The 26,013-nt window shown below is 43.0% G+C and overlaps 1 protein-coding gene across 50 annotated transcripts in view; it reads right to left on the minus strand.

Moving 5' to 3' along the window:
• The window catches only part of ZBTB20 (zinc finger and BTB domain containing 20), a 1,035,663-nt gene that overhangs the window by 35,989 nt on the left and 973,661 nt on the right, over window positions 1–26,013 (minus strand). For 46 of the 50 annotated variants that reach the window (XM_064283302.1, XM_064283702.1, XM_064282699.1 and 43 more), the window contains 2 exons: window positions 23,063–23,226; window positions 22,495–22,682 (listed from right to left, as the gene is read on the minus strand). In XM_064283302.1, coding sequence (XP_064139372.1) covers window positions 22,495–22,682; window positions 23,063–23,073 — 199 coding nt within the window. In that variant the 5' untranslated portion in view covers window positions 23,074–23,226. The remainder of the gene's footprint in view (window positions 1–22,494; window positions 22,683–23,062; window positions 23,227–26,013) is intronic. The other 4 variants (XM_064284320.1, XM_064284272.1, XM_064284230.1 and 1 more) reach the window with 1 other exon arrangement.

The following is a 26,013-nucleotide window of genomic DNA, read 5'->3' on the forward strand; positions in this document are numbered from 1 at the left end:
ACTACAGGAATCAATTAGAGAGAGAAGTTAAAACTTCAGTTTTTGGTCATTAAGCTATAGGTTTTATGAATGTCTATGCTTTTGAGCATCTGATTTCAGTGGAATAAAACACTGAATTTCAAACACCTTCTCTACTCTCTTATAATACATCTTGTGAAAGGTGAGTTTTAACTCACTGAACAAAGGCGTTGGAGAGCTATCATTTCAGACAACATTCTGAAAGCTACCTGTGCCCTCATTCCAAAGTTTAAATGAAATGGCTCTTCTTGAGGAGGGAGGACCTGCTGGGACTAAAGAGAAAAGTCAATGAAATCTGAGGTTGAGGCCTTTAAATCTTCTTATATTGTAAACCTTTTGAGGCACCTTTTTAGTAGTTTTTTTTTTTTTTCTCTAAAGCTCTTTCCTTATAAATTTAGCTGCTGCCCTATTGTAACCTTTTCCTTTGTTCACTAAATCTGGGGAACAACAACAACAAAAAAAAAAAAACAGAGAGGCTGCATCTGTGGGTGGGATACAAGAATGAACAAAACGATCCACTTAAATTCACAAAATTGGGCAGTTTGAACTTGGCATTGGATAAGGCTCTAAAGAAACATCTATATGTTCAAAGGTACAGTTTATAAGGATCCTTTATTTTGCTTGAAAAGAATAAATTTTAGAGGTGACTACATAAAAACCAGCATCTTCTTACTTAGTAACCTGGTCTTTCTTTTGATCTCTACATCATCATATATTTCTTTTTAAAGGAAAAACAAATTGTGAACTTTAGTGAGTTCAAAGTCCCAGCTTAACTCCCAGGAATGGCATTCCTTTGGAAAATATCATCCACTGATGATGGAGAGTTAGGGAAGAAATTAATATATATATGTGTATATATATATATATTTTTTTTTACTTTGGGAAAACTTTTATCTGGCTTTCAATGAGTGGGAAAACAGGACCCCACGGTGTCATTTTAAAAAAGTGTTCTGACTGTAATAATCAGAGCATCCCAGTTCACAGAATTTCCTTTAGTCCTCTGTCTCACTGTTCTAAAATTGCTTTTGAAGCAGATTTTCAGATTCATGCTCAAATGTTCTCTTTGCTTGAGTCTTCCAGGGAAAGAACAATTGCTTCTGACATGACAACTAGTTTTTAAGCATAGCTTTGTTTGTTGGCAGGAGGGGGCTGCACTATTTATCTACGGAAAGGTGTGGCCTCGAGCCAGGATAAACCAAACCAAACCAAACCAAACGAAACCAAGCGAAGCTAAACCAAACCAAACCCATTGCCATCGAGAAGATTTTGACTCATAGCGACCCTAAAAGACAGAGTAGAACCACCCCATGGGATTTCCAAGGAGCAGCTGGTGGATTTGACCTGCTGATCTTTTGGTCAGCAGCTGAGCTCTTAACCAGTGGACCACCAGAGCCAGGATAAAAAAAAAAAAAACAAAAAAAAAAGAACCCAGCGCCATTGAGTATATTCCGACTCACAGAGCCAGGATAGATTGTTTTATTTAAGACTGAAGGACTTCTATTCCAAAGCAACAAGGAAAAGCCAAGTAAAAAGGTGACTCTCTTTTTCTACAAGACTGGCTTTCTGGAAGCACAAAGGTGATGACTGCCTGTAGGCCAGTTCAAGAGAGTAACTGAAACTCCATCTCACCTGGCCATCCAGGGTGATCCAGTATAGAAGCAGGCACAGGATTTCCTGAAGGAAGAGCCAGATGTAAGTTTCTTTTTGGCTCATGCTGAGAGATGAAGAGCCTAAATAATTGTTGTCTGATAGAACTCAAAACCCTGGGAGGCAATGGTAAGGAGGGGAAGCAGAAGGCATACTTTGTAAGTATTCTACTGAGGAGTACAGTTTTATATTTCTCTTTATTCTTTAAATACTACAGGAAAAAAAAGACTTAAAGATCAGAGATCTTAAGCTTTAAGAATATTTGACAGTGATAGTGAACACTCTAATTATCTGATCTCACTTCACTGACTTGATTTGATTTGGTCTTATTTTCTCTCTTTTCCCTAAATTAACTCTCTGTGCTAATCCAAGAGGTGGTCATTTTGCTATCTTTTGCACATGGTAACTTTCATTCTTATTTCTCTTCTTATGCTGAATTGGCCTGAGATATGAAATTATTGGACTTTCTTTACACACAAATCTTAGGTACCCTTCAAGAACCCTAATCGAAGTTCTTCTCTGTGAAGCCTTTGATGACTGGAGTCTATCCTAAATTCTCCCTTTTCCTAATTCCCACTAGTTGGTGAGGTAATAAACAGATATTAATTTCTGGTTTGTTCGCACTGAATCAGAAAACTTTCATAATAAGGCATTTTTCCTCTGCCTTCATCTGTAAGTAAGAAGGGCCAAGAGTTTGTGTACCAGTTCTGGGCTCCCTTGCCCCAGGGAGGTGTGGTTTCAGATCTCAAATTGGAAGTTAAGCTCTAAAGACAAAGTCTCAAGACAAAGGGCTTTGTTTGTGGGAATCCAGGTCCACTAGTGGGAATTAGCTGAGTTCTTCCTGGGGTAGGAGGTGCTTTGGAGTTAGGATGAGGTGGGCTGACTCAGGAGAAAGAAAATCAACTTTCCCTCAATTGGGGATGGTGCCAAGGTTTGAGGTCTCAGCTTGCACAGCTCCAGTTGGGGTTATGGCTTTGGATGATTCCAGAGGCTGGACACGAAAGAATACTGCCTTGGAGGAACGGTGGCGCGCTGGTGGCTACGCATGGTTAGTGGTAAAGACCACTGTGAAGGGCTTCTCTGAGCCTAGGTAATGCGGCAGTGACTGGCAGTCAGAAGGACCCTGCTCAATGGCGTCTTTGTTGGGTAGACAAGCAACGTCAGTGACAGAGACCACCACGGATTAAGAAACAGACCCTTGCCTAGATTTCAGGAGTCTTGTACAAGTCTTGGGAGGGGAAAGGAGTCCCTAAACTTGACTGAATTCCTTGCTAACTTAGGGATAAGGGCTCAGATTTCATTTGATTTAGAAAAATAAGAAAATGTGTCTTGCATCTGAATAGTTAGGAACAAATTTGAACTTGTTACACATGTACTACACAATTCAGTCTTTAACAGTGTATTATAATCTTCTTTTTTCATTTGTGTCTGTCTTATTTTTATAAGAAGACTCCAAGCTCCCTGAAGGCTGGTACCCTGCCTTGTTATAACTGTGTAAGTACAAATACATGTCTATACGTATCTGTGTGTACCTGGATTCCTCATACTGCCCGGCGCATTTCTTCCCATTGAGTAGATCCCGCCTGATTACTGTTTGGCCAACTCTCCATCGCCCTTCACGAGCCTGCTGACAATAAGTGGGAGCCTCAGGGTGCACATTTTCTTTGAGGTGTGCCTACATGCCGTAGACCGAGTCCCTGAAGTTTTGTGGAATGCTTTTCTCCCTATCCCTTATTATCTTCCCTCTCACATCAGGGGACAGCCATGGGTCTATTTTAGGTATGAATTTAAGGCCAAAGGCAATGGGATTTTTATGTGTTCATTGAATTCCCACAAGCTGTACTCGTTCATTTATGATTCCTCACACATGTCATGCTATATTATCCCCACTTCCCTGATTCAATCTCCCCCAAGAGACAGCTGATTGGGTCCTCCTATGAGCTGAGAGTTCAGGGGAACTCCAAGCTGACCACACCTTGTGACCCAAAGGAGAGAGATGACCAACCCGTGCTGTGCTATAAAAATGATCAGACCAAACTCTCACCACATTGCCTAACTTAGGGACGCTAAACTGCTTTGACAACAGGTGTTCCAGGAATACCTATCAATAAACTTTGATAACAGGCATTTATATTTACGTTAACAGCGTCAGGGATTGCTTAGCATATTTTCTCTTGGTGGCCACTGGGTGTCCTCATTTACAAAGCAAATATGCTGTTTAGTGTCAGTCACTGGAGAGAATAAAAGACACCAGCTTTCTCCTTGGCCTTTCACATACTGGATAGAAACTTATTACCGCACTCACAACCAGGTTAGATACTAGGACTCTTTAAGAACCTTCGGGTCAAACTGTTACAGCTTAGAACCAAAAGTAGCTCTTGCAGCGTCCAGACATGAATTTAAAAGACTGTTTCCTCCAAGGAGGGGACTGTGATCAAGCTATTAGAATGAGCCCTTAGTCATCTGAAAATTGCCATGGGATTTTGACTATCTGCTGAGAGGGCCAACAGAGAGGAGCAGAGAAGTCTTAATTTATTCTTGAAAGAAAACAGAACACTAAATATCTCCATGGAATATTTGTTAGATTTTGTTTTTATCTCAACTTGTCTGAAAACCAATTAAAAATAATAATGAGAGAGATAAAATATGTCCTTTGCCTGGGAAACCTGAAATAAGGTGGAAAAACTACAATGAAAAAATGTGAAAAAAAAAAAAAAGTACAATGAGCTGGGTCAGGATGCTTATCAATCATTTACTATTTAAAGACAAAGGGTTAAGTCACTCCTTTGTGGACCAGTTATCCCATCTGTGAAACGAAGATGCTGGTGCTTCACAGAGATGCTGTGGAGAGGAAAAAAAAAAGACTATGTAGACACTCAGGGTTCTAGGAAGAGAAACTGTTCAAGGGATAGATTGAAGGCGTGACTAAGATTCTAACTGTGGTTGAGTGACGGTTGTGTGACTTGTCACTGATGGTGGGCAGGGATCAAGGCCAGAACTCATGCAGCCAACAAATATTTGCTGATTTGCCAGCTTCCAGAACTGTGTGGGATACTTGGCTCTCTGGGCCCAGGGCAGAGGAGAGGAGCTGAGGCTTTTGAACCTCCTGGTGCCCACTGCCCTCTTCTGCGCTCTCGAACATGGTCTCCTGCCTTGCTAGACGGTCAGTGCTGATAGGTGTACACTGGCATACACCTCCCCACCTAGCCAAGTTTTCCTATCTGAGCTACACAACTATTACCTTTCCAAAAGTGCCTGCCTTCAAATGTTGTGCCTAGTCAACTAGCTAACATTTTTCACAAGTCCACTTAACTTTCCTGCCACCTTTTATTTTTTTTTTAACTAATGTCCACCCCCAGCTTAATGATTATTTTCTGGCATGTTATTTCAGTATGTAACTTATCAATGTGATTCTCTGCCATAACCAACAATCTCTACTGTGAGCTGTGGACTGCTTTTTAGAGATGTTCTGTAGACTTATCAGCTTTGTTTAACAGCCTTTTCTGTTTTTAAAGAACCTCCCTGCCCCTCACCTCCCACCATGCCTCTGGTACAGCAGCCTGTAACTCTTAATCAACTGTTTAAATCTACAACAATGCACAATGGGCCGGGTCACTTTCACCCTGAGATTCTACTAAAGGAACACAATGTATTTGGAGTGTATGGAAAAGTGTCTGTCATCTTTGAAAGATCCTTAAATCCCTTGGATTTACTGCATTTTTCAACTCTTTAGTCAGTAGGTTCATTTGTGAACTACTGTAACGCTGAAGGCACGTATCTGCTGAGCCCCGCCGGGAATATTTTACCCTAAGCCTTCCCTCCTTTTGGTTGCCTCAGTTGGCTTCTTTCATGTCACTTTTAGAACTTCTTGAGGCTCGGTGGCTGAACACCACACAGTGCAGGCCTTATCTGATGTGCCGGCGCCTGGTGTGGTCTAAGACACACTGGCGTTTTGTTCTTGAAGTACAGGACTGATGTTCTGAAACCTAGACTCCAACGCGAAGGGGATCATTAGCTCGTTTTAAGTGTCTCTTTTCTTTCCTCCTGGCCTCCTCCGACCCACCCCAACACTTCCTTAATCTTATGTACTGGCAGCAGATGGCAACCATATTCCAAAGCTGAGTATATACAAAATTGTGCCACTGGGAACAGAGTGGCTTTAAAATTGGTTTCTGTTCAAGTGCGATAGCTGAAACTTCTAGAGCAGTGAATGGATCTCTCATTCATTCAACACTCTGTTCACTCAGCCAGGAATTTGTTTTCCTACACGTCTTTCTACTGTCCAGCTCGTAGAGGGAGGGTGGGCGTTGTCATGGATTGAATTATGTCCCCCCCAAAATGTGTGTATCAACTTGTTTAGGCCATGATTCCCAGTATTCTGTGGTTGTCCTCCATTTTGTGATTGTAATTTTATGTTAAAAGGACTAGGGCGGGATTGTAACACCACCCTTACCCAAGTCACCTCCCTGATTCAAGGTAAAGAGAGTTTCCCTGGGGTGTGGCCTGCACCACCTTTTATCTCTCAAGAGATAAAAGGAAAGGGAAGCAAGCAGAGAGTGGGAGACCTCATATCACCAAGAAAGCAGCACTAGGAGCAGAGCGCGTGGACGCGGGGTCCCTGTGCCTGAGAAGCTCATTGACCAGGGGATGACTGAGGACAAGGACTTTCCTCCAGAGCTGAAAGAGAAGAAAGACTTCCCCTGGAGCCAAGGCCCTGAATTTGGACTTGTAACCTACTAGACTGTGAGAAAATAAATTTTGCTTTGTTAAAGCCGTCCACGTGTGGTATTTCTGTTATGGCAGCACTAGATGACCAAGACAGGCGTGAAGCAGCTCTCTGGAGGGCCCTTGCAGGAGGGCGCTGAGATGCTATGCCCAGCTCTTGTTTCCCTGGGCCCGCTCTGCCTGCTGCTGATCAAATCATGCCCTTCCTGTGAGAGGAGCTTGGGAGCCCTGTGTGTGGGGGTTGGATTTCCCAAGAATTGTCTCCTTGCTAGACTGGCAGTCACATGCTGTATTTCTTAGATGGAGATGAGACCCAGGAAATGGGTGAAACAAGGAGGAGGAGAGGGAGAGGCTGCAGAAAATGGGGCAGGATGTTACAATAATGGGAGGTGGCCGTGGGAAAACCTTTCCTTTTTGTTGTTTCAAGGTTTGCTGGAGCTTTCGCCTCATCATCTGTTTGAGCATCTTGAAAATAAGTATCTATTTCCACGATATCTATCAAAAACAGGCACCAGATTATACTACAAAGTTGACCTTAACCCTGCCATATTGCTACTAGAATCAAAATATGTAGCAGCTTACATTCAACAGAAAGCTATTCTGTTTTCCCAACAGAAAAACCACAGGGTATCTGTGAAGCGCTTTATTTCGTAGGTCTGCCGAATAATAAAGAAAATCAGGTAACAAATTGGTCTCTATACTTTTACAAATGGCGAACTGTTCATAGATTCATTACGCCCTTACCTTTGCTCAATTCTCTCCAGCACATACATACGTACATACATACGTCCGTTCGTCCGTCCATCCGTCCACCCACCCGTCTGTCCGTCTGTCCATCGGTCCATCTATCTATCCATCCATCCACCCACCCATCTATCCATCCAACAAATACTTGCTGAGCCCCTACTATGGCTAAGCACTCTGCTGGAGGCTAGAGGTCCAGCAGTGAACAATACAGACAGGATTTCTGCCCTCACAGAATTTCTTCCCCTTGGACAAAATAAACATTTAGTACTTTAACTGCTAAAATGTTATTTGAGCAATAGGAGTAATTCATCTTACCTACTATTTCTTCTGAATATGTCTCAAACAGATTTCTTGACGGTACAGACCCCTTCAACCAGGAAGTTCTGTCTTAAAGCTCTCTGTTTCTATTGTTACATTGATTTGCTTTTCAGCTACAATGTCGAGAGCTCAGATTGCAACTGCTATCAGTTTTTTTGTGGGAGGCGGAAGGGGAGACTGCAACCCTGAGGATTGCTACTTTTCAAGCTACACATATATTTTCTCTGTAAATATTGTACCATCTAATTTGTGTCTTTGGATTCTGCTGATTAGCCATCAATGTGTGACTTAAAGAATGCTGTATACGAGATGCAGAAATCATGACTCAGTAAGTTATTTTTTTAAAGTTCTGACTTGCACACAATCTAGCTTAGCATTCGATCTGCTACCGTTACTAACAGACTTGTAAATACAGTTCCATATCCACGTGTCTCTGGAATTCTATACTCAGCAGCAAAATTGTGTAGGAGTTAAGAGAAGCAAAGTCCAAAATTAACTCCATGCATTACCAAAAACTATGTGGGTCCCGTGAGACACGGAAGGCTCACTTGCTGCAACAATCCAACAGGTCGTACTGAATTTCCTAAGATTACATTATTTTATTTTCAACTACTATAAACAGGTTCAGAATGGACGATAGGCGAGCAGGGGGTTTAAGAGCAATTCTCCTCTGGAAGCAAACATATGTACTCACCTAACTTCACCTTTATTTTGAATTATTTCAAAATAGTCTGAAGTCATCAGGTAAACTGTCTTTCAAAAAGATGAAAGACATTTTCTTTACTTGTAAGGCTGTCTCTTTGGAAAGGGTTCTCTGTTGTGGAAGCACAGTGGTTGGCCCCTTCTCAGGATCTGATGTGTTGCCTCCTCATGTATTAGGGCTGAAGGCGGCGGCTATGACAAGACAGGCAAGGGTCCCAGTAGGGCCTGCACTGAGTCCACAATGTGTTCAGAGGGGAACGGCATACAGAGTCATTTCCTAGAATCTGAAAGTCTTCTATTGGTTAGAGTGCCCTTGAGGATAAGACAAAAGGAAAACCCTTACAGGTTTCTACTAAAAACCTTTTGCATACCAAGAAAGGAGAATTCAGAAAAGGTTCTTTACTTCTCTGAGCCTCAGTTTCCTTAGCTGTAAAATAGGCTGTTTTGTAAGAATGATATAAGATAATACATCTGACACAGAGTAAATGCTTAGTAAATATTAGTCCTCTATTATTATTATTATTATTTTATTTAGGGAAAAGGAAAAAACAAATAGGGGAATAAAAAAGCGCAAAGAAAATGGAGAGGCTCCCAGTCTACTCAGGCCTGAATCTAAGAGGGGCAAGAAGAAGGCTTTCTTGTGAAGTAGAGAGGGTACCATCATTCTACACATGGTCTCCTCTCCAGGTGGAGGGATTTCTAGCCTCAGTCATTCTCAGGAGGAAGCACAGGGCACCTACTAAAACCGCCATTCATGTTAGTTACATCAATTTTAGTACATTTTTTGTTTAATAATTCAAAACATTTCAACTATAGCTAATGCTAAAATTCACTGAGTACTGGCGCCGTTTGAGGGACTTGACATATAGCGTTCCACCGAATCCTTATAATAACCCATGAAATAGATGCTATTTTTATCCCCAGTATGCATACGAGGAGACGGAGGCATAGGAGGATGAGTAAAGGCAAGTCAAATGCAACTACGGGCTCAAGTTCAGATTGAAAAGAACAAGGAACTAGACCATGGGGGAGAGAAAACATTTTCTGAAAAATGGGTGGCTCCAATCTTAGTCCACTGCCAGTATGTTGAAGAAATGGCTCCAGAAGCCTGTTAGCATGGCCGCCACACCCTGCAGGCATGCTGAAGGGGCTCACAGGAGCTTCCGAAGCCATCCTGCACTTGGATGTTCACATCGGACCTCTCCTCCCTGCCTGCTAGTTCACTCTTGGGGGCCAGGTTGGATGATGCAAAGCCTGACTGGCATATGTCCTGGGGAAGTGGCTCTTGCCTTCTTTTAGTACTCTGACTGCAATCTGATGAAAGTTAGAAACCTGTGTCCCAGAGCAGAACACGTATCTGCACATGTGTGCATACATCTCAGGAGGTTCGAAGACTCTGAGTCATGACTGGAGGCCCGGTCATCGTGCTGGTGGAGTCCAAGGCCTGCTCTCGGGGGTGGGGAGAACCCTTCTGCTTACAGCCTCAGCCTGCACCACTGCCCGAGGACACCAGGCCCACCCAGTGTGCTGGCCCAGGATTACTAGGCCTCTTAAGAAATCCCAAGACCCAGTCACGCCTCTGGGACCTTTATATCAGGAAAGAAGTGGAATAGGCTAGATTTCTGGAGGAAGAATGGCTTAGTGATCTACTTCTGAAAACTAGCCAGTGAAGTCTCTGGGTCGCAATGGTCTGATCCCGTTGTGCATAGGATCACTGTGATTTGGGGGTTGACTAAGATGGCAGTTAACAAAACAACAATGCGATTTCTAGGGGTTCTCTCAAAATTGGGAAAAAGAAAAACCCAAAACACCCAGTCCTGCATGCAGAGACCTACAATATTTCCCCAAAGAAAGAACATGCATCCTCTTCCCTGGGGTTAACTTCCAAGGATTTCAAGTTCAGAACTTGCCTATGTCTTTTCTGAGTCATGGAATTAGGTATGGTTCGAATCCACCAGCTGCTCCTTGGAAACCCTATGGGACAGTTATACTGTGTTCTATAGGGTCGCTATGAGTCAGCATTGATTCAACAGCAAGGCTTTTTTGGTTTTTAGTAGAAAATTATTTATACCCTTCTTCCATTTGGAAATCCTGCTGGTGTAGTGGTTAAGTACCACGGCTGCTAATCAAGAGGTTGGCAGTTTGAGTCCTCCAGACTCTCCTTGCAAACTCTATGGGGTAGTTCTACCCTGTCCTACAGGGTCACTACGAGTTGGAATCGACTCAATGGCAGTGGGTTGGGTTTAGGTTTTTTCCATTATCTTTTTTATACCCAAACATTCACTTGAGATATGAGACAATGATACAATAGATGATTATACAAGAAAGGAAGAGATTATAGCAAAGAAATGAATGAAAAAATTAGTTTAGTTACCACTTCTTGAAATTCTTCACGTAATGCTCTACTTGCCACGCAAAACTTTTGGTTTAAGACTGTATGAGATATTGATACGAAATGGGTAGCACGAGCCCAGCTGAAACTATTCAGGATGAGTGAGTAGGAGGAGATGCTTTTTGGTTCATGAGGAAAGGAAAACTCCTCCAAGGTCCATTTTGACATCAACTGTGAGTTCATTCTGCTTTGTGGAATAATAAAGATTCCTCTGCAAAATTCTTCCCTGTGGCTGTTTATATAATTTTGAGTAGTGCTGAAATCACTTTTTTCATTTAGTTTTTACAGGTAATTTAATAGCAGATCAAAATAACATTTGATTTAGTTGGTTCCCAATCACCACCCTGAAGTAAAAGTGATTACAGACAGTGTGTGTCCAGGTGGCAGCAGCCTTGGAATGCCTTCGACCATCAAAGAGAGCAACACATTCTACGCAAACAAGTTAAAAAAATACCTACAAATAACGAACTTAAGGTTGTTTCAAGGCAGCGAAGGTAGACATGAGAACAACGCATAGGTTTGCCTTTAGGAAGGACAGAGCTACCTGAATTGGGCCTGTCATGAAAGAAGTTCACAGAATGTAGTGTTTTAAAAATAATTAGGCTTTTTGTTGACTTGTTCGAAACATTTAGAAAATTTAAACGCTCCAAACATATGACACCTGTCCTCTGCCTAATGCTCCAGGATTACTGAGGATGTGAAGTCATCGGAAGGAGCCATGTAAAAAAAATTAGAAAAACTTTACTTTTTATTAGCTAAAAGGAAGAGAAAGTGATGTCAGGAAGAAGAAGAGAAACAAACAAACAAACGAATACAATGACTTTGGGCTTGGGTAGTGTCTCCAAAATTCTTTTTACATGTGTTTATCCTTCCAATTGCCCCATGAAATGGGACATCTTATTCCCTTTGCCTTGCTTATTTAACTGCAGAGTCTCTCTTAACACTGGTTTTCATTCCTCAGTTTATAAAGGGGCTTGGGTCTCCTACCCACTACCGCTGCCGTCTAGTCTCCTGTATCATAAAAAATATTCAACCCCCTTTGTGATGCATCAGGCTCTGCTCTCTAGAGGGCCATCAGGAGCCTACCAATCCCAAAGCCCAAGCCCAAAGGGGTCATCTCCCAGTTCTCTCCCTCCATGGGGTTGACAGTACCCGACACTGTGGCCCTGCGGCGCCTCCCCGTCTTGATGACCTGGCTGTACTCTCCTGGTTCTCTCTCCTATCTCTTTGACCTTCTTTTCCCCCCTCTTTTGATTGTTTTTTATTGTCTTCCTTATCCTTCAGTGCAAATATTCCTCAAGGTTTTATCTTCATCATTTTTTTTTTTTTTTAAACAAAGTCTTGTTTGAAATTTACTCCCACATCTATGGTTTGGTGTTTGCTAGCCCTAATTTCAATCTCCATCCTATACTGCAGTGCCCTATTTCTAACTCAGTGTTAGTTGTCTTCACTGGGTGTTAAGTCTGGTATCTCACTCAGCGCTGTATAAAACTGAACTCCACTCTACTCCTCCAAACATCACCTTTTTTTCTTTTCCTTCATGATGGCTTAGATATTTGATTTCAGGTCTAAGATCTTAGAACTTTGATGTTTTCCTCTCTTAGTTCACATTCAGTCAGAGCCAGAAGCTGCCCACTCTGGCCCCTAAAGCCTGTTGAACCTGGCCCCTGCCCATTCTTACCATCTCCAGCTCCTTTCAGGTTCTGTAGAGTTTAAACTTCTGATAAAGCTTCCTGGGGCTCTCTGGTCCCTCCAGTCACCCCACTTTCAGATCCAACATACTTGCTGCTAAACTAGGTCTTCCAAAGCAAAGTCCTGATCACGCCTACTCCCACTTAAAACCCTCCTGTAGCTCTGCACCACAGCCTATACCTTATCCCTCGTGCTTCAACTCCTAAGAAATTCTACTCATCCTTCAAGACAGTGCAAATGGAACCTTCTCTGAAAAACATAACTGGATGTTACAGTGAATTAAATTATAATGGACTTTATGAGCTTTCTAAATTCTATCTAAAAAATGGCAATTTGAACACGTGTCCTAAGTTTTAAGATTCTTGGTGGTAAGGTCTGTGTCTCCACCATTGTGTCTCCTATAGAATTCAGAGTAGTATCCGGCACATGAGACATACTTGACACATGCTTATTTATGGAGTGAATTGAGTCCCTGAAACTACGTGTTGGAATCCTAACCCCTTTACCTGTGGATGTAATCTCATTTGGGAATAGGGTTTTCTTTTTTATGTTAATGGGGCCATATCAGTAGAGGGTGTGTCCTAAACCTAATCACTTCTGAGTTATAAAAAGAGCAGATTAGACACAGAGAGATGCACAAACACAAACGAAGGGAAGACAGATGCCACATGAGGATGGCCAAGGAACTCAGGAATGCTGGGGCTAGAGAAGCTGAAAGAGACAGGGATCTTCCCCCAGAGCTGACAGAGAGAGAGCTTTTCCTTATAGCTGACACCCTGGATTCAGACTTCTAGCCTCCTGAACTGTGAGAAAGTAAACTTCTCTTTTAAAGCCTCTCACTTGAGGTATTTGTATTATAGCAGCACTGTTGTTGTTAGGCACTGTCAAGTCAGTTCTAACTCATAGCGACCCCATGCACAACAGAACGAAACACTGCCTGGTCCTGCGCCAGCCTCACAGTCATTGTTCTGCTTGAGCCCATTGTTGCGGCCACCGTGTCAATCCATCTCACTGAGAGTCTTCCTGTTTTTCACTGACGCTCTACTTTACCAAGCATAATGTCCTTCTCCAGGGATTGATCCGTCCTGATAACAAGTATATGAGACGAAGTCTCGCCATCCTTGCTTATAAGGAGCATTCTGGCTGCACTTCTCCCAAGACAGATTTTTTCCTTCTTCTGGCAGTCCATGGTACTTTCAATATTCTTCTCCAATGCCATAATTCAAAGATGTCAATTCTTCTTCCATCTTCCTTATTCATTGTCCAACATTCACATGCATATGAGGCGACTGAAAATACCATGGCTTGGGTCTGGCACACCTTAGTCCTTAAAGTGACATAGTTGCTTTTTAACACAAATTTGCAGCAGATTTGCCCAATGCAATGTGCCGTTTGATTTCTTGACTGTTGTTTCCATGGGCGTTGACTGTGGATCCAAGTGAAATGAAGTCCTTGACAACTTCAATAGTTTCTCTGTTTATCATGATGTTGCTTTACTAGCCCAGCTGCGAGGATTTTTGTTTTCTTTACAGCAGCACTAGGAAATTAAAACATTTGCCAAGTGAATAAATACAAGTTCTGGCGGGGCCACGAACATGGGGACCTGTGTTTAACCACTCTGTGGAGCAGTCGTTCGTGATTGCACCTCATCAAAAGCAAAGCCCACACTAGAGAATCCCCCGGCATGCTCTCAATTGATCCGAAATGACTCACCCCTGAGGACAGTGGTATATGTAGGATTTTTATTTTATTTTTTAAGTCAGGTTGTGAGAAACCCTGTCAGACATGGAGGAGCACTAATTTGGTGTAATGAAATGTGCCACGAGCCGAGGAAGCACCTGTGAAGCTGTCACTAGCAGCTGCAGGTAAGAGATGAGATGGCAAGATGAAGAACAGAACTACAAAAAGCCAGCTGCCGTGGAGCTGACTCTGACTCACGGGGACTCCAGGCGCAGCAGGGTACAACTGTGGCCCGCAGAATTCCGAAGGGCTGAGTTTTGAGAAGCAGCTCACCAGGTCTTTCTTCTGAGGTTCAAGGGTGAACTTCAACCTCCAATCTTTCCGTTAGTGGCAGAGCACTTAACTGTCTGCACCACTCAGGGATGCTGAGGAACGGCACAGTATCTTGAAAACTGGCCGTTGGTCTTAACAACTACGTGTGAACCTTCATAAGCCCGTTCATGGTACAACCTGAGGCAAAGGACAGGGAGACCACATTTGCCAAGCGACCCTGGGGGATTTGCTAAGAGGACAGACTGCTAGAGTCTACGGAGTTCTGAGCCAATGATAGAGTTGCAGCATGACACTGACAGGTGACCCTGGCTCCAGGAATGCAACTTCTCAATAAGAAAACTTATTCTGAGATTTGTCGATCAATAAATCATGATTCGCTCCCTCCTAATATTTCGTACTTCTACTGACTGCCTGGAAGGAAGGGCACTTTTGCCTATTTGAAAATCAGTGGGCATCTGGCTTGATTACTTATTTGGAAAGCAACATGTCTGTAAAAGAAACTAAAAGGCAACCGTAGCCAGGCAGCGTTACCTGCATGTGAACTGTGACGCGATTAAAATGAGGCCGCGTGTAAGAAGGCCTGAGTATCACAACTGAGTTCTCTTTCCTGGACATGCCACGTTCCTTCGTGTTTCTGTGCCTTTGCGTTTTGTTTACTGTTGTTGTTAGTTACTGTCGAGTCAATTCTGACTCACGGCAACCTCATGTGTGCAGACTAGAACTGCTCCATAGGGTATTCAATGCTGTGACTTTTCTGACACTGGTCACCAGGTCTGTCAGCTGAGGTACCTCTGGGTGGATTCAAACCATCAATGTTTAGGCCAGTAGTTGAGCACCGTATCATTTGTGCCATCACGGACTCCCATTTTGTGTACAGTTGAACACTTTAGTACCACATTGTATTTACCCCTTTATGGGTTGACAGGTTTAGTAAAGTGCCTACTGTGTGAGATCAGTACCTTAGTCCTACCTTCATTCCTAGTCCTAGAAGTGGGGTTGGCACAGAAGCCACCATTCAATGTTTGTTGAATGACTAAAGTAATGCCTAACGGCATGAATGAATGAATAAGGTAAGAGTGACTACTAGAAATGGCTGCATTTAGTTAACCATAGAAGACATCCAATTAAGTGATTGTTACAGGGAAAGGGCAAGTTTTATAAAAAGAGGTAGATGGAGATCTGAAACTTCCAGAAATACAATTTTTAGAAATACATGTTTCCCTAGATATACAAGGGGAAACTCCAGGAAATTAGAGCAGATAAAAAAAGTGAACTGGTCTTCTAATATTAGTGCTGGAGCAGGCACTAAGCACAAACCTCCTTCCCCCCAGATAAGAGGGTACCAAAGTAACAATGAGAATTCCGAAGAGATTACATATCAATTAATCCAGAGGCAGAAAGGGGATGCTTTAAAAAGGCAAAGACTAGCTTTAAAGAAATGAACCCACATTTAATAGGTACGAAATTTACTTTGTTAATGAAATGGCAGAGAAACGTTTTTCAGTGTTAACCATGGAAAGGTAACCATATCTATTTCTTAATATGAAGCAGGGTAAAGAGAAGTTCAGGACGCTTGGGGGGCCGTGAGAGCATTTACTTACACCAAAGACGCTCTACGTACCGCTCCCGGGTATGGAATCTACCAGAAAGCGAATAGCAAGCCACAGGACAATAGCTGTCTGTGGTTGCTCATTCCATCCCATTCTGGCCATCTTTCTTCTGCAAATTAGTGTGGCCCCAGAATGTTTTCAGGATCGTCCAACTTGTCCCAAATTCCATAAATAAACTCTTTCAGAGGGTGCTGTTTTTTGCCATGTCTCTATTACGGATCTTCACAGATGGGCCATTTTTGTCCTTCCAGAGTCTAAGAATAACTCTTTCAGTTATCAAGACATACCAGAATCCAGTTCAGCTGCTCCTGTGGGGTTCCAGTTAGTTTAGACACATCTGCTGAGATACAGGCATTTGAGTCCAAATGAAGCTTTTGTTTGATTAGACATTTTGAACATTTATGGAGCTTTCCTGGGGCCGAAATGTTTTTCATTTTTTGGCACCCCCAAACAGAGATCTTCAGTTAGAAACACTGCCTTCTGAGCACCTCCAACAGAAATCCAATCTTTGCATGTGAACAGGTGCCTCAGGAAGTTTTTGGAAGATTTTGTACTGAATCAGCTTTCTGACTGGAAACTTTCTGAGCACGCAGTCACATTTGCCAGAGACCTTCAAACTTGCTTGAGCGCTTTTCACTCATACAGACATACATTCACACATCCAGACAGGCCGAGTAAAAGCTAATCAGAGCCTCGTAAAACTGAAGTATCTTTCTTAAAGGCTAAATACCATACGCAATCAAACTGAACAAAAAGTAACACAGAACAGGAAAGAATGAACAAATAGCAACAACAGAGCTTTAATTTCTTCCTGAGGAGCCCTTTAAAGTTTTACCTGAGTTTCAACTGCACATCTTTTCAGTAAATATTCTATCCTAGCCAGTTGCAAAGCTAAACTCAACTATACGGTTTATAGTTTTAAACATGAGGCCATTGAGTATTGCTACCAATTCCTTTCACTCAGCCCTGTTCAAACAGTTATTTTGAAATGCCCCTTTCTCAAACACCAAAACCAAAATCCAAACCCACTGTCATCGAGTCGATTCCGACTCATAGCGACCCTATAGGAAGGACACAGTAGAACTGCCTCATGGAGTTTCCAAGGAGTGCCCGGCGGATTTGAACTGCTGACCTCTTGGTTAGCAGCCATAGCACTTAACCACTACACCACCAGGGTTTCCTCTGGAACACAAAGGGGTCATTAATATCCGGATCTAAAAGAAGAAAAAACACGACTCTCTAAGTCAGGGGATCTCTGGCAAAGCCCACATCTTACCTGAGTCCCTACAAAACTTTTCTTTTACCAGAATGAATACAAACTGAAAAGTTCTTACCAAGTAAGATAACTTTTTTAAGCCTGAAGCCTGAAAAAGTTCTCACAGAGTAAAATCACTCCCCCAATGGGCATGCCCGGAATTCATGGGGAAATCTGCTTTCAAGTTGTTCTTATCGCCTGGGACCAGATGCATTAAGGTGGCCAGAAACCTTTGTCTACACCCACTTAGCAGATTTTCTGGCTCTTCATCAGGACTAAGAGGTTTATTTGGAGAAATGAATCACTTCCTTCAAAATACCCTTTACCCTATTTACAGGCTTGCATATTCTTTCCATTTTGTTTTCCCCCTCCAGCTTTTACTCAGGGAATTAATTATCTTGGAGAACAGGAACATATAGTAAGTACATCTGAGATACATGATGAGACAGGGGATGCCATCTACGAGGCCTGGCTGAGACCAGCAGCTGATGCTCAATGAGAAGGAACACGCACCAACTGTTTTTTAATCACAAAGTTAGTAATGAATTGCTCTTTAAAATACATTTCATGCTTCTTTCTTGTCTGTGTACATGAAACGCGCCTTTATGACATGCCAAAAATTACAACATTATGGTTTGAATGTGACTGGCACGGACGTCCGGAAATCAGAGTTAATGCTCCCACAGCCACTTTAATTCTGTCCGTGTGCATGTGAAGAGCTTTAGCCGTCTTCCGTTCCAGGGTAACACACAGACGTGGTCTCGGGAGGGAAGCTCAAGGCCCCCATCCTTGACTGTAGCTACAGGAAAACAACAAGGGATAAAACGCTGTGCTCCTTTCCACAGACGGGGATCAAAACAGTGTCCCCACGCCCGGTGTTGTGCAATCAGGGCCCGAGAGGGTCTGCTGTGAGGCCGCCACCAGAGGGGACACTTGCTGTTGCTGTGGGAGCCTGAACTTTGCATTTCCTGACTTTGGGGTAATTAAAATGTCAGGCTTAATGTGGCCTTCATGGAGTTTGCCATAAAAATCCTCTTTGTGTTGTTCTCTAAAAAATTGCTTCAGCGTTCAAAATGAGCCAAGCGTACTAAAAAATTTTAATCACAGAGGCTGGGATGGGTGAAGCAAAGGGTTGGGAGAAGGGAGGCCAATGAACAAGGAAGGTGGATGGAGAGAGACAGAGAGAGATATTGTCAGAGAGAAAGAAAGAGCTCACGGCTCTCCTCGACAGCACTCGGCTCCAGCAGAATCATACTACCTACAGAGCTAAAGTTAAACCCACCCACACAACAGTTTGGTAATGTGTAAAGGTTAAATTAAAAATAAATAAAAACTGTGAATGCATAAGTGCATCTTGGCAAGGACACAAAAAACGAAGACAGTCTGATGAGGACAGGCGCAAAACTTGGGATGGTAAGTGACCACGAGTGTCAGCCACCGACAAAAGAAAGACACCAGGACAGGCGTACCTCCAGCCTAGAGTGGGAAGGATCATCAAAGAGAGGAGAACCACCTCTCCCCTCAGGGGGAGCCTTATTTGAGGAGAGCAAAATGGAAGAAATACGCCCACGAAAGTTCTGGTCTCATCTATCGCGTTGCAGGTATATGTTTGTGAGGTGCCACACGGCTCGATAGCTGTCAGCATCGGGTTTTCGCGTGAAGAGCTTCGTTTGCTCTGCTGACTCGGTTTAGTCCTGTCTTTAGTGTATGAGGTAGAGCTTGGCTCAGCTTGGACCTTGCTCCTTCAGCAGATACCTGCTCTGTCACAAACACCTAGGGTTTTGGTAGGCTTTGCATTCTAAAACTTGCCTTGATGCCTTCCATTACTATTATCTGGGTGTGTTTACCATTGGCTTTTTAGGACTGGTGAAGAGGTGATAGCCAGGAGGTGACAGAGGAATGGCTCTACAAGGAGATCTCACTAGCAGGCGCCCTGCCGAGCAGCACCCATTTCAGCAGCCATCTTAACCTCATCACCCCACAAATGAAAGCATCCCTAAACTATATTCTCTCTTGTTTTGAATGTCACTAGGATCTTTTGCCAGATCTGAAGGGACTCAGCAGGTTAAACAGACAATCGAGAATTCAAGGGGTCATCTTTGTCCTCTTTGCTCTAAAACACGGCTGGTGTCTTCCACATGCAAACACACTGTGGCTTATCCACCCTTCATCGGCTGAGGTCTAGTCGATTCCGACTCACGGCAACCCCATGTGTTTCAGAGTAGAACTGCGTTCCTTAGGGTTTGCGAGGCTGTGACTTTTCAGCAGCAGGTCACCAAGCCTTTCTTCTGAGGTGCCCCTGGGTGGGTTTGAAACTGCCAACCTGTCGGTTAGTGGTCAAGCAGTTAACCATTTTTGCCACTCCCTAACCCACCCTTACCAGCCCATAGCCAGAGCTGATTTCTCTACTGTGTGGATGCTTTATCCATTGTGTTTCTGTGACCTGGTCACCAATATGGGTAGTTGCACATTTCCAAGATGCTCGTTCAGCGTCAGGAAGGCTGCCTCTGGGCTTGGGACAGAGAATCCCGCCTGCTCCTTATGAGAGCAAATTCAAAAGCCTCCCTCAGGACCTGAATGAGTTAACCGTGAGCGCGTCATTTCATCTATCTGGGTGTCAAATTTCTCAGTTTTCTCATCTGCAAATTGGGAAGAACCATACTGACTGAGAGGAAATGGGTATCAAGGCATGACTAAGAATAATTTTGCTAAACACATGACAAATAAAAAAAGGTGCTATAAAAATTCAGGCACTTGTGAAAGCTTAGAACACCACACACTGGTGGAAGGCTTCCGAAGTTAAAGAGACAAACAAGTCAAGGGTACTATTTTTAAATGCCCCAAATCTGCTAGTTCTAAATAGGAACTGAATGTTTTATCTTAAAGAAATTAGGCTTTTAAATTAATCGATGGTAAGTGTGACATTTGAAAGTAAAATAAAATAAAAAGAAAAAGAAAATATAATCTCTCGAATGTAAGAAGAGCATCCAACATTTTTGACAGCTTAAAATAAACCTCTTTCCCGTCTCCTCTCAAACAATCTCCAAATGGACAGATTTCTGTGAATCTTTCCTGAAAACAATTTTCCTCTAAGTAGAGTCTCAAATCAGGCCAAACTACAATCCAAATATATTTGTAGAAAACCAAACCCAACCTACCGCCATCGAGTTGATTCCGACCAACAGAGACCCTAGAGGACAGAGTAGAACTGCCCCATTGAGTTTCCAAGGAGCACCTGGTGGATTCGAACTGCTGACCTTTTGGTTAGCAGCTGTGGCACTCAACCACTGCACCACCAGGGTTTCCATTCGTAGAAAAGCATCATCAATTTCAACCAGAGGTTGGGGCAGAGAAGACTTACACATTTTCATGGCAAAATCAAGATGACTGTCTAAACAGCTGGAAATTAGGTCTCCCCTGTCTCTTCTCCTTCCAACTTCGTCCTCAAGTACCCCCACTGAGCTCAGATCCACTGGCTTCCTAAGGGTCAGTGCGGAATTCCGTAGTGGTACCTTCTCATATCCCTCCTTGGGTACATTTCCTGCAAATTCTAGGCCTGGCTGGGAGGATGCTCAAGCTTAAGCACAATCAATGAGCCTGTTTTTTTTTTTTTTTTTTTTTTCCCCTTCTATTCAGTGAAACATTCATTTTGCTGTAACTGGAATTTCTGGGCTAGGGCCATTCTATGTAATCTTCCCCATAAGGTGTGGCAGAAAGCCAGGCAATGAAGGTCTGCGTGCCGAAGCTCCAGGCCCTTCTCCACAGGAACAGGCTACCTTCCTGGTAGGCAGGGACAGTGCACACATGTCTATGGGCACTGTGCCACGCTGTTTTCCAATTCTTCCTGTAATTACCATTAGGCTAGAGATTGCCAGGGAAGGAGCTTCCAGGATGTTAGAGTTAGGACGGTCCTCAGAACACAGGTCCCACTTCTGACCTCCAGGCTTCTCGACGGAAACAGTACTTTGACTTTACAAATCACGTGGGCCTGAGAGCTTTGGATCTTGTTATTTTCTCTTCGTTCTGGTGACAGCTGGAGTCTGCTCTCAGCCCAGCCATTAGGAGGACAAGCTCCTTTTACCCTAACTCTTGCCCTTGGGTCTTTTCCCTTTATGTAGAGACTACTACGATAAAGCAAGAAGGGGATTGAATCTCCCAGGCCCACTCACCCCTTGCCCTCTTTGCCGAGTCCTACATTTGTTCTGTTAGCCAAACAACAGGAAATTTAGAATCTCAGTCCTTAATTAGTACTTTTTGTCTTTGTGGGCTGGATAAATGGAGTCCTTCTTTGAAAAGAAAACTTTCTTGGTTTTTATCTCACTCATTCTAAAGAAGAAGATGTCAGCTCTTTGCCTGCTATGAGACATCTTTCAAGAAGACCAATTCAGAAGAGCAGTTGGGTATCTCAAGACTAGAAGGAGTACTCTTTGGGATTGGATCACTAAGTTATTCCATTCGTTCCAGTGGCAACACACGTGTTTCTTTCTCCCTGAAGTACTGGGTTACATTTCAGAAAGAAAAAGAAAAATCGAAACGTGATTTATCAACTGCCTTAAAATAGAATTTGAAGAAGTGACTCCCAGATCAGCGGGCAGAAAGCAAAAATAAACAGCAACGAACTGATTTCAATAGCACGATCTCATTAAGCTGCCCATTTCCAAATTTAGCCCTTAGGCATTTTTTTTTAATTAAAAAATATTTTTAACCTGAATTCTTATTGGCTACGTGAAGTCTGGGTGGCTTCTAAATTCTTGGAAGCCATTCTCTTTGCTTTTGTGAATTTATGCTATCCTTTTACCACTTCAAAATAAATTAAAAACTGGAAAGACAGAAATTCAGCCAAGCTACATGAGACTCCAAAAACTAACGCAAAGCTGACTTGTGTTATGCAAGTTCGAAATGGACGTTTCCTTGTGTCTAACCGGCCTTCTGAGGTCCACGTTTGGTTGTTCAATTTAGTAATGATGGACGTGCTGTTTTTCAGATCATGAGGACAAAAGAATAATGAAAAAGCAGCACCACAGCTTCTTTTTCCTTTTTTTCTGAGTGAATGTCATGAAAGAGAACGTGGTTCGTGTAATTAAGCAGCCTTTTGGGGCCAAATGGCTGGTTACCTGGCTTTAAAACACACTCTAGCTTTGAAAATATGGACGCTGGCTGGAACAAAATGGTGGCGACTCGAGAAGACCAAAGGGAATGACTTGCACTGGACGCAAAAAAGCCAGAGCCCCTGGGGGCACTGCCAAGCACGGCAAAGCCACCGCCCCTTACTGGTGTACTCACAATCAGATGGCCCGGTGTGAGAGCGGGGGGCCAGAGCCCCTGGGGGCACTGCCAAGCACGGCAAAGCCACCGCCCCTTACTGGTGTACTCACAATCAGATGACCCGGTGTGAGCGCGGGGGTTTGTCAGTGAATGTGTTGAGTGGATGAGGGCTGGGTCTGGAGACAAAACAGCTTCCAAGTTCAGGCAGGGAAGGCCCGGCTTGGCGCTGGATCCACCCGGCTGAGTAATCTCATTCTCCTCAGATGCCTTCTGGTTTTCAGCTGTCTTGGGTTTCTTCCTGAAAATAAACAAAGGGCCCTTTGAAGGAACTGACTGCATATTTGGGAAAAGGCATTTTTAGAATCTGTTAAAGATAACTCGATTTTTTTCCCCCCTAAGGGGGGATGGGAGGGAGTCCAGTATGTCCCTTGTTTTAAAACAAGCTGATTCTTGTTTTTTTCCCTCCAGTAATGGCCTAACTGGGAACACATGAAAGCAGATGGGCCAGGCAAACAGAACCACATTTGGGCTCTGCTGCTGCATAAAAAGACCCTGTCCCAGAACTTTCCACAGCTTGAGCTACGTACGGATGACATTATCCAAGAAAGCATCCTTCTTCCCCCTCCCCCCGCCTCAAGAGTTTCAACATGGTCTGGAGAAATACCGGTGGAGCTTTACCGTTCTAGCATTTGTCAGGAAGCTTAGAGACAGGACCCGTGGAGTAATGGGAGGAGCACTGGATTGGGAGTCAGGAGACTTGAGCTATGGTACTAGCTGTGCCTCTAACTTGCTGTGTGGCCTTGGGCACCTCACTTCACCTCTCTGGGCTTCAGTTTCCTCATCTGTAAAATAAAGTGCTTGGATTAGAAGGCCTTAAAGGTTCCTTCCGGCTTTAAGTTTCTGTTTATGGAATACATTATGAAACATTTGAATTTCTTGCTATTTATTAGATTTTATTTTAAACTAACACACTATTTCAAATCACAATATAAATTTGCAGGCCCTTTTGTTAAAAAAAAAAATTTTTTTTTTTTTTTTCTTTTTGTTAAAGGAACAAGTGAAGAGGGAAAACAAGAGCTTAGGTTCCAGAGGGTAAAGAGGGAAGGTGTCACACAGAAGCCTTTTTCATTTTTACTCATCATAAGCTTAAGATTACCCCCTTTTTTTTGATTTAGCGCACAATTCTGGCATTTAGGAGTATGATTTTGTGTTTGGGAATGTGAGGAAGAGATGGGTGAAAGGAATTACCAAGTAATTGTTACTAACTGTTTTTTGGGGTCAGGAATAGGAAGTAAAAGAGCTCAGCTATGAAGCCCTGGTGGCACCGTGGTGAACAGCTTGCCGGCTAACCAAAAGGTCAGCAGTTCAAATCCACCAGGCGCTCCTTGGAAACTGTATGGGGCCATTCCACTCTGTCCTACAGGGCTGCTGGGAGCCAGAATCAACTTGATAGCATTGTGTTGGGTGTTTGGTTTTTTAATCGGTCAACTCAGGTCTCCTCTCCCCAGGACAATGCAATTGATACTAAAGTAATAAATACTTCGCTTATACTGTACGTACCCCCAACCCCAGCGAAACGGGATTGTGGGTCATTCCCTGAACATCCCCCATTTCCTTGGCTCTGTTTCTTTTTCTACCATGATGTAGAAAAAGATGGTGACCAGAGAAAGCTTTCTTTTCTCCTCTTTTAGTAGATGACGTGTGGTACAGAACTTGGTGTAAATCTATTTGTTTCCGTGTTTCCTTGTTTCTGTGAGCGTGGCAATGGACTTGTCGTACAGGGTATTTTGTATGGAAATCTGTCGCACTGGGTTAGTTAAGTATGCTCTCGCAGAATATGGTGGTGTGATTAGCAGGCTGTGTTTCTGGTCCAACACGTTGTGAAATCAAATCTGCTCCTTCAGAGGGAGGGAGGCAGAGATGGAATGGGAAAGATGAGAAGAAAGGGGAAGTTTTCAGGCATATTTTTCAGGATGCAGGAAACTAATCTAGGAGAAGCAATAACTCCAATGCCTTAACAAACTGTTTTTTGGATGGGTAATTATTTGACCAACCCCCAAATCTTGAGCATCTACAAGGGCCCCGAAGGAACTGGTTTTCATAAACACAAAGATCAACATATCCAAAGCCCAACACATCTTTTCCATGAAAACCAATGTCTCTTCTAAAGTCCCTATTTCTATTCATGTTGCCACCAGGCATCAAGCCTCCGTGGCTCCCTTTATGTCAGAGCTATCATACACCTTTCTCTACCTTAAAGCCAGTTAGTCCACAAATTCTAACAATTCTGCTTCCTTCATATTTTTCACATCTATGTTTCCTTTGGAAACCCTAGTGGAGTAGTGGTTAAGAGCTACAGCTGCTAACCAAAAGGTCAGCAGTTCAAATCTACCAGGTGCTCCTTGGAAACCCTATGGGGCAGTTCTACCCTGCCCTGTAGGGTCACTATGAGCTGGAATCGACTTGATGGCAATGGGTTTGGGTTTTTTTTGGTTTACGTTTCCTCTCCATTTTCATTGCACTCACCCTAACACTTTTAATCTAGACTGTTGGTTTAGTAACTTGAGTGCTGTCTTCCCTTATCCTTTCGTTCCTGCTTCTCTGCATTTACTAAATCCAGGATGACCACTTTAGCCTGACACTCAAGGTCACTTCCATCTCTGCTCTAGTTTCTCTCACGTGTCCTATGTATGGATATACTGGCCTCTTAAGTTTGTTGAATAATCCCAGGACATCCCGGGAATCTCCATCCTTGGCTCTACGTCTTTGCTCAAGTTATTTCTTTTGCTTGGAATGCCCTTTCCTTCATCTCTGTCTGCATGAAATCACACTTACCCTTCATACTTATTAAATACTGTCTCCATCTTGTCGATGTCTTGATTCCTCTATGTCTGGCAGTCCTTCTGGCTCTTGTGCTTTTTCTCTCTCTCTCTCTGAAATCCCACTCCCCCCAAAATTCCCCAAAGTTTTTTTTTTTTTTTTTACTTCTCTTGTTTTACTCACTAAATTTTATTTCAATAATATCTTTTTTTATGTGCTTAACCCACCTATCAGACTGAAAGCTCTCAGAAGTGAAGGAAAGGTCTTAATGATTTTTGTATTCCCTTCTTCATCAATTCTTTCGTTCTTTCTTCCCTCCCGTTATTCATTTGTTTACTTATTCATTTCATAAATATTTATTACGTGCCTAGATGGGCCAGCATGGGCGATGGAACAAAACAGGCATGGTTCTTGCCCTCCTAGAGTCTGTTGTCTAGTCTCTTATGCAAAGTAGCTTAGACAAAGCTGTCACTCAACATGTGCTCACTGACTGAATGAGACAGAGCTGAAATTAAAGTATATTTTGAGAGGAGTCCTAGTCTGGACCCCAGTTAAGTTTCCTGCTCTTTCTGCAGCACGTGACATCTACCTTGACTGGTGGCTTTTCATTCGAATCCATGAAGGGCATTTATCAAGGGTAGGATCACTTTGCTCATTAAAGCAAGGCTGATACTCATGGTTCATTTAAATACAGAGACTAAACACTAATGACAGGTATCACTTAACAGAAAAAAAAAAAAAAAAAACTTTGATGCCTCTTGACAAGGCCTGGGCTAGTTTCAGATGTGTGCTTCAGAAAAGTAAGGAAG

Source organism: Loxodonta africana, chromosome 1, assembly GCF_030014295.1.
Source record: "Loxodonta africana isolate mLoxAfr1 chromosome 1, mLoxAfr1.hap2, whole genome shotgun sequence".
NCBI classification, from domain to species: Eukaryota; Metazoa; Chordata; class Mammalia; order Proboscidea; family Elephantidae; genus Loxodonta; species Loxodonta africana.